Source organism: Echinops telfairi, unplaced genomic scaffold, assembly GCF_000313985.2.
Source record: "Echinops telfairi isolate 266 unplaced genomic scaffold, ASM31398v2 ScPeMD7_37;HRSCAF=141, whole genome shotgun sequence".
NCBI lineage: Eukaryota > Metazoa > Chordata > Mammalia > Afrosoricida > Tenrecidae > Echinops > Echinops telfairi.
Window position 1 is genome coordinate 1,196,440 of NW_022103935.1, and position 8,924 is coordinate 1,205,363.

General features: G+C 63.5%; 1 protein-coding gene across 1 annotated transcript in view; it reads left to right on the plus strand.

Moving 5' to 3' along the window:
- The window catches only part of BRSK2 (BR serine/threonine kinase 2), a 29,801-nt gene extending 20,935 nt beyond the window's left edge, over positions 1-8,866 (plus strand). The window contains exons 15-21 of the mRNA XM_004717207.2: positions 80-287; positions 693-741; positions 5,449-5,572; positions 6,233-6,413; positions 6,497-6,586; positions 6,776-6,870; positions 8,807-8,866. Of these exons, the coding sequence (XP_004717264.1) occupies positions 80-287; positions 693-741; positions 5,449-5,572; positions 6,233-6,413; positions 6,497-6,586; positions 6,776-6,861 (738 nt within the window). The 3' untranslated portion in view covers positions 6,862-6,870; positions 8,807-8,866. The remainder of the gene's footprint in view (positions 1-79; positions 288-692; positions 742-5,448; positions 5,573-6,232; positions 6,414-6,496; positions 6,587-6,775; positions 6,871-8,806) is intronic.
- The last annotated feature ends 58 nt before the right edge of the window (positions 8,867-8,924 follow it).

Consider the following 8,924-nt stretch of genomic DNA (forward strand, 5'->3'; position numbering starts at 1 on the left):
GCCCCCGGGCCCGCCGGCCCCCGCCAGGCCCCCGCAGCCCGGGACCGACGCAAACACCCAATCTGTCCCTGCCATACAGGTGACCCCTCACCCCTCTCCGAGGGGCAGTCCCCTCCCCACTCCCAAGGGGACGCCAGTCCACACGCCAAAGGAGAGCCCGGCGGGCACGCCCACCCCCACTCCGCCGTCCAGCCCCAGCGTCGGGGGCGTGCCCTGGAGGACGCGGCTGAACTCCATCAAGAACAGTTTCCTGGGCTCGCCCCGCTTCCACCGCCGGAAATTGCAAGGTGGGGGTCTGGGGAGGGTCCACACCCTCGATCACCACCGCCTGGGGGCACACAGCAGAGCTGGTCCCCGGGGCGCGGCGGGGCACTGCAGCCCCTTTGCGGCTACTTTCTGCCCAGGCCATTCCCTACCGAAACCCCAGGGGCAAGGGTGGATGAGGGCAGCCGGGAAGGTCCAGGGTCAGGGGGCCTATGGGCTGGGCGCTACAGCATGTCCGGATGCAGGAGCTGGTATCCAGAGCAGGAGGGCGGGATCTTCAGCACCGGGGAATGGATAGTTCCTGGGCTGGCCTCCTGCCTTCAGGGCTGGGTCCTGGGCTGGCCTGAGGGAGGGGCGGCATGGTGTGGGGTCAGCTTCCCCAGCTGGCTGGTGGTCACCGCTCTTCTCTCCCTGCCGGCCGCGTGCAGTCCCTACCCCAGAGGAGATGTCCAACCTGACCCCGGAGTCTTCCCCAGAGTAAGTGGCCAGGGCGGGGCTGGGGTGGGGCTAGGGAGAGCTCCCTGTGCTGGGCTGGACACATGCCCCTGGGCCTGAATGGGGGTAGCAGTGCCTCCTGGAAGGCCCCTGCCTGCCCCCTGGTGCCCTCTCTGTCCCCATCCACAGACCAGTCCTCACACCACGGGGTTAGGAGGGGACCCAGCCTAGCAACCAGCACTAGCCGGGGTCCTGCCAGGCTCCTGAGTAGGGCTGAGGGTGGTTGAGGGGAGGTGCCAGGGGAGGGGGGTGGGAGAGTGGGTGATATGGGGGCTCCTCACCCAGCCAGGGCCCTGTGCTGACCCAGTGGCTCTTTTCTGGGACACACATAGCCATGGGGTGGATGGCACTGTCCAGACACACTGGGCACCCAGCGGCCGCCTTCTCTGCCGGCTTCCGGGTCCTGGAGGGGCTTGCCAAGCACAAGAAGCGGCCTGATTATCTGAGTTCTTGGAGTTGGCAAGAGGCTCTTGAGCCCTCTGCCCCCCAGTAGGCCGTGTGGCCAGGAGCCTCCAAGAGACCCAGCATGGACACACAGACCCTCGGGGACCCCTGACAAAGACACATGGATACTCAGGGACCCAATACAGATGCCCAGGGGACCAGGCATGGACAACTGGCTAAGGAGACCAGGCATGGACAACAGACCCCCAGAGGACCAGGCACAGATGCACGAATATCAAGGAACCCCTGATATAGACACATGGACACCCAGGGGTCCTGCATGGACACACAGATGCCCAGGGACCCAGGACATACACATGGACACTCAGGATACCTGGCACAGCCACATGGTTGTCTGGGGCCTTGGTACAGCCACAAAGATGCCCAGGGACCTGCCATAGACACATGGACTTACACCCAGGAGCCCCTCACCCAGGAGCCCCAGAACAGACAGATGCCCAGGAGACCTGATAAGAACACATGGACGCCCATGGAACCTGGCACAGATAATGGACACCCAGGGACCCAGCATGGACAACGGATACCCAGGAAGCCCCCGTGGGCACACCAACATGGGACCGGCCAGGAAGTCCAGTCCCGGCACAGAGTTTCGGCACAGACCCAGAACCAGCAGCCTGGACCCCTGCCCAGGGCTCTGCGAGCCCCACTCAGGCAGCTCCCCGGCGGGGCCAGCGCAGGGGAGGACACACACAGCAGGAACTCGGAGGGGCGAGCGCACAGTGCTCCCAGATGCTTCGAAGGAGGGACGGAAGACAGGATGAAACGGGTGGCTGCTCGGTGCTCACACAGGCCCCTGGGCCCTGCACCCGGTCCTGCCGTGGCCCGGAGCGCTCGTCCCCGCAGGACGCTCTCACCTGGTCAGAGGCCCACCTTGGGGAGACCTCGCCCTGCCTGCCCACAGAGGCCTCTCCAGCTTCCTGGAGAGGACAGTGTGGTCCAGGGGGCCACAGGTGGGGGCCCCAAAGACAGTGCTGGGAGAGCAAGAAGGACGAGCCAGGAGTGGACACACCCGAGGGCTGGACGGACACAAGGTGGCCTGTCCACTCAGCCATCAGAAGAGGGACCCCGCGGTGCATCGTGATGGCCAGTGGGAGGAGCAAGGTGCAGCCGGCACGGGTGGAGGGGCAGGGATGGCAGCAGGCGTGCATTGAGACCGCCGCCCACCATGGCAGCTGGGACTGCGGGCAGGGGCAGCAGATGCCCAAAGACAGCTCTTTAGATGAAGGTGTGGATCTAGTCATGAGCTCGACGTGAGGTGCCAGGCGGAGCCGCTAGGTCCACACAGCCCCCAGCAAGGCAGCCTGAGACTTGGACCCGGCCCCTCCCTGCTGGAGTGCCTGCCCAGGCCAGGCACTGTCCATGCCTCAGGGGAGGGTTGGCATCATCTGGCCTCGAGTCCTGCCGTCCACAAGCTGGTATCACCCTCCCCTCTCTTTTCCCTGTGCATCGATCCGGGGAAGGTTTCCTGAGGAGGCCGTTGCCGCCTTCAGCAGTGGATACATCTCGTCCACTGTCGTTCCCTCTGGGGACGTCCCTCATCCCCCGCTGCATCCCTGTGCTTCCTGTTGCCATCTGCCCTCTGACCTTTGTCCTTGGGTCAGTGTTGCCCTTTCGGTTTAGAGGGGCTGATGGCTCTAAGGAGTGGTACCTCTACTAGTGGTTGTTCATCTGTGAGTCGCGGTGGTGAGTTCAATTCCAGGGCTGCAAGGCGACAAAGGGCCAGTGTGTTAGGGGCTCCGTCCGTCTCCGTGCACCCAGTCATCTGGTCTGTTTTTAGCATGTTGAGTTTTGTTCCACCGTTTCTCCTGCTCGGTCCACTTGACCTCGTTCTTCAAAGCAATCACTGGGCACCATCTGGGTTCTTCTGATCTCAGGGTAGTGGCCGGTGATGTTCTCGCAGTCCATTAGTCATCCAGTGATTCCTTGGGTCTTTAGTTTTCCTGATCCTCTTTGCTCTGCAAGGGGGAGAGGCCGACAGACTCACCTTAGATGGCCGCTGCGGACCAGAGGGAGGCTGGGGGGCATCTTTCTGGGGACCGTGGTGCCCACCGACTCTTGTTGAGTGGCTGCTCAGATGCCCTGGTGGACGTGGCAGCCCGTGCACAGCACAGAGCAGTGGGATCGGACCATGGTGACCCAATGGGTTTTCACTGGCTGCTTCCCGGGGGTCGACGGCCAGGCCTTTATTCCTAGACTGTCATAGTCTGGAAGCTCCCCTAAACCCGTTCAGCAGCACACGGCGGATGACTGCACCTGAGAGCCGATGGCTGGGAACCCGGCCGGTCGGGTCCTCCTGCTTGCCCTGTAGGACACAGCACTGCCTTGGTCCTGCTCTGACGCTGCAGGGTGCCACAGGTCAAGTCTGGCCCCATGGGGACCTGTGGGACAGCGTAGAGGTGCCTCAGAGGGCGCCTGTGGATGTCACACAAGCCGACCACCCGCTCACTCCCCGACAGAGCAGCTGGTGGGCCTGAACTGCCAACCCTCCAGCTCACAGGCCAGCACTAACCCTCTGGGCCCTTGAGTTTCGATCTGCCGCTGTTCTCTTTTCCAGAATATTCTAAAAGCAAACCAAGCCAGCCTGTGATGGAGGAGGCCCACTCCTCTCAGTAAGGCCTTGCCCACCAAGGGCCCTGTGACTGCTCCCCAAGGGCCTGCCAGCTGAGGCCCCTCCACAGGGCCCCAGATTAGAAGCACCTCTCATCGACTGACCATCTTCTTCCTCCTTCAGGGAGTCGAGGCGGGTGCCCTTTGGCTCCTGAAAGCATCCAGCTGCCCTGCATCTGTCCACAGCTGCCTGTCACCTGTGTGGGCTAGGGGGGGTGGGGCGGCAGGTCGGACAAGGGGGCTGGAAGCTGGCAGGATCTAGAGGTGGGGGTGGATCGGGGGACCCTGTCTGTGGCCAGGATCCCAGGAGCAAGTGGAGGATGCCCCCCTACACTCTGTCCCCTCACAACACACACATGATGGCAGTCCAGGCATGGTCAGAAGACTGCCGCAGGACAGGAACAGCCCAGGTGAACGGAGGTGGACAGGGAGCAAGGACGTCCCAGCCAGGACGTACGGGTGTCTGCCTGTGGCACCAGGGCGGATGTGACCTCGGTGGCCACCTCCTCCTGTCTTCCCACCATGAGGGCGCATAGGCCAGTGGGGCTCGACCCTGCGTCCACCCCGAGCTTCCGGGGAAAGGACTGAGGCTCCCAGTCACACAGATTCCCTGCTATGAGGACAACAGGGCAGCACTACCGATGGCCGGTGTGTCTGTATCAGGGTCCAGTGTGCTGGCGTCAGTGCTAGACAACTGTGTCTCAATGCCATGGGCCGGGGCCGGGGCCGGAGTCCCACCTTCACCAAACCACAGTCCAAGAATCCATCTGCATAATGACCGGCAGTGAACTGCGCACCAGTCCGAGTTCAGAAGACCAGGTGCTGTTTGGATAGTCTGCCGGCTGGCCAGAAGCCACCAGCTTTGGTCACCAGTCATGAGGAGCGACACCCTGACCACATCTATGGGGTGGCCATGAGCTGTGACCCCCCCACAGGACAGGAATCCCAGGCCAGGACCAGGGCATCCCTGGAGCATACCCCCCACTCTGGGGCCTCTGCTGGGGCTGCCCCAGGCCTGGGCAGGGCGCCAAGGCCAGCAGTGCCCTGAAGTCCGCAGTGGGGCTGCATGGAGGGTCCAAGGTCAGTGGGAGGGGCTCTTGTCCAGAAGCTTCAGCCTCAGATGCATAGACAGTGCTCTGCTGGGCCAGGAGATGCAGGTCACTCCAGGAGGTGAGGCTGGCCCAGGCAGGGGGCCAGCTGGGAACACTGGGTATAGTGCTTGGTCTGGAGGCCCCAAGCAGGCTTTGGCTTGGCCTGCAGGTTGTCTTGGTGGGGGAAGGCGGCCATAACTTTCCGGGGCAGGGGTCCAGACCCAGTCACTATGTGCCCACTGACTGCCAAGGCTCTGCCCTCTGACACTCAGCCATCTGTCCCTGCAAGGACCTGGGGAGGAGTGGAGAGGCACGTTTCTCAGGATGTCACAGCTGTCCGTCCCCCCTCTCTGCTGCTTCTCAAACAGCCGCCTCAGTGGAGAGGGGCTGGGAACCCCACCCTGCTCTCTCCTGTGGGCAGCTTAAGCAGGCACTGCCAGGCTCAGCTGTGGGAGTGCCCAGGAGGAGGGGCAGAGCCACGGGGCCTGGGCCCTGGAGCCTGAGCACTGACCCTCCCGCCCCCCAGGCTGGCTAAGAAGTCGTGGTTCGGGAACTTCATCAACCTGGAGAAGGAGGAGCAGATCTTTGTGGTCATCAGGGACAAGCCGCTGAGCTCCATCAAGGCTGACATTGTCCACGCCTTCCTCTCGGTGAGGGGCCGGCCAGCCCGTGTGGTGGTGCTCAGAGACTCGGGAGGGAGTGGGAGGCCGAGGGGGCTCAGCGTCTTCACCTGGACCCCCGAAGCCAGCCCTGACGCCCAGGACCAAGGTGCTGGCATGGAGGACACTGTCCCAGGGAGCAAGGTGCCCAGTGCTGCCACCCTGGGTCCATCACCCTTTCTGAGGGCCTCCTGCAGGCTCGGCTCCAGGCCACCCGCCCATAGGCCCACTCGCCAGGCTCTTGTCCTTGCAGCCTGTCCTGCCCCATCCCTGTGTGGCCCCCTGTGCCAAGCCCAGCCACCTCCCCCATCACCTTACACTGGACCCCCCCCACCCGGTGTCATTGACCCTCCTGCTCCAAGACATCATTGCAAGCTGAAGATGCCCCCCTCCACACACACCGTGGACACCCCTTCCCTGAGCAGGTCTCCCCAAGCGAGAAGGGCCAGTGCCCTCCGGGTTCAGTGCCCACCACTCGCTGACCCTGCCCGGCCTGGCTGTGTCTGAGGTCTTCATTCCATCTTTAGCCTTCACCGTGGCAGGAGGAGCAGGCGGGGCTCCCCTCGGCTGTTGGGGGCTGGGGCTGTGAAACCTGGGGGAGGGGATGGTGGTGGCCAGGGCCTTGCTTCACCCCACCTGACGTCCCCCCAGATCCCCAGCCTCAGCCACAGCGTCATCTCCCAGACGAGCTTCCGGGCTGAATACAAGTCGACAGGGGGCCCGGCCGTGTTCCAGAAGCCGGTCAAGTTTCAGGTGGACGTGACCTACACAGAGGGCGGCGAGGCGCAGAAAGAGAACGGCATCTACTCCGTCACCTTCACACTCTTGTCCGGTGAGCCGAAGGTGCAGGCCAGTGGGCGGGCAGGCAAGCCCAGGCGGCCCTGCCCTGGTGACCGATACTCTGCCTGCCTGCAGGCCCCAGCCGGCGGTTCAAGCGGGTGGTGGAGACCATCCAGGCCCAGCTGCTCAGCACGCACGACCAGCCCTCTGCCCAGCAGTTGTCAGGTGAGCGGATGCGCCGCAGCACCTCTGTGGCCAGCGGGACGCAGATGGGGGGGCATGAGGATCTGGTCGCCGGCCCCCAGGGAGCAGGCCCCCCCCCTGCCCCAACGGCCCCAGGCCCTCCTCTGGCTGCACCCAGGGGCCGAGAGGCTCCGCTGCTTGGGACTGAGAGGGGCCTCTTGTCCACTGTAGAGACGCCCCCGCCAGCGCCAGGACTGAGCTGGGGCGCTGTGCTTAAGGGCCAGAAGGTGGCCACCAGCTACGAGAGTAGCCTCTGACGCTGGCAGGTAAGGTTCCGGCCTAGCCGCTGCGTGGGGAGGGGCTGCGGGCAGGGGCACAAGCCCCGCACCGGCGGAGCCCCAAGCTGCTGGCCACTGAGCGGCCACAGTGCAGCCTGTCCAGGTGGCGAGGGCAAGCCTCCGGTGAGCAGGGCACCCCGGTGCCCCCCACCTAGCACCCCAGGGGCTGTGTGGGGGCTGACATTGCGCTGCCCTCAGCCCTCTACATCTTGTTCCTGGTGCCAGGGCCCCATCGCGGACAGGCACAGTGGACACTGCAGGGACGGGGCTCAGACTGTGAGCCCAGGCTCGTGCCTCCTGGAGGCCGGCCGGTGGGGAGGGCTGTCCACGTGTGCGCATGTGTTTGCAGGCACACCAGGCTGTCAGGTTGGAGGGTCATGTGTGCATGCAGTAGGTTGCCGAGGGCTGGGCAGGTGAGGACAGGCTCCATTCTATCCACATTCTGCGGGTTTGGGGGCAAAACCTGGCACCCAGGCACTGTGGCTGTTGCCCAGGTCATAGGAGATGGCTTATCGGGACCCTGAGGTGCTGCCATATGGGGTCCGGGGCCAGAGCCCCCATTTCGACTGCCCGCCATCCACATTCTGTTTTGTGTGTCGCTCACCCTGCCCCCCACCTCATGCCCCTCATCACCCCACTGGTGGGCAGAGTGGGGCCCTCTCTCTGGGGAGCAGGCTGACAATGGGGGGCGGGAGACAACAGGAGTACACAGGTGATCTCAGGTTCATTCAGGTGGGCTCAGGTACACCCCGGCCCCTGTACTTTGGTGGGCTCAGGTACACAGAGGTGAGGTGTTATAAGGTCTGTTTAGGTGTGATCAGGTACATGCAAGTGGGCTCAAGGATATACAGGTGTGGCCAGGCATACTCAGGTATGGCCAGGTGGGCTCAGGTATATTCAGGTGCAGTCAGGTACATTCAAGTGGTCTCCAGTACGCTCAAGTGGGTTCAGGTGTGATAAGATTCATTCAGGTACACTCAGGTACTCTTATGTGGGCTCAGGGGGACTCAGGCTTAGGTAAGCTTCTATGTGGTAAGGTTCACTCGGGTAGGTTCAGACATGGCCAGGTACACTCAGATATACTCAGACGTGGCCAGGTACACTCAGGTATACTCAGGTGTGGCCAGATACACTCAGATATACTTAGGTGCATCCAGGTAGACTCAGGTACTTTGAGGGAGGCTCAGGTTCACTCCAGGGGGTTCAGATGGGCTCAAACACATGCACTGTGGTCAAAGACGTCCAGGGGGCTCAGGTGTTGTACTTCTCAGAGTAGGCGGGGTCCCGGGGTAGCACACAGGACAGGGTAGCTGTGGCTGCCCTGGGCGCTGTAGAGACCATGGGCACTGTGCTAGGTAGGGCTTGCCCAGGGAGGCCTAGCACCTGCTGGGAGGCCTCATTCTCATTCCTACCCCATGTGGTGTCCGTCCAACCACCCGCCAGCAAGGGCCCTTGCCCCAAGCTCTAGGCCCCAAAGTGCCCAAGGTGGCTAAGGGCCTGTCCACAGGGCTCCACTCTCCAGTCCTCCCTAAAACAGGGGGTACCTCACTGGCCCTGAGCCTCCTTCCAGGGGGGAACCTGTAGCCAGGGCCTTGCCCTCTCTTGCCCCTCCCTCCTATACTCCAACAGTCCCCAGAGAGATCTGGGGGTCTCCATACCAGCAGCCCCAGCAGCACCCCCAGGGATGGGAGGCCCAGAGGGCCCCCAGGAGAAGGAGAGAGCTGAAGAGGGAGGAGACACGTCCACCCAGCGAGCCCTCCCAGGGCCAGGGCGATCACAGGGCTGAGCCAGCCCCGCTGTGTCCTGCGTCCACAGCCAGGGCCAGAAGGGAAGCAGGGCCAGGCCTTGTCCTGTGGACGGCCGGACCCCGGCTGCCCTCGGAGCTGTTCTCTCACTCTGCCCTCCTCTCTCCGCCTGCGCCCAGACACCACCCACTGTATGGAAATGCTGACGGGGAGGTTTTCCAAGTGTGGTAAGACACCCCCCCCCACGCTCTCTTCCCGCACCTGCACCCGCACTCAACATGCAGGCATAGCCCACCA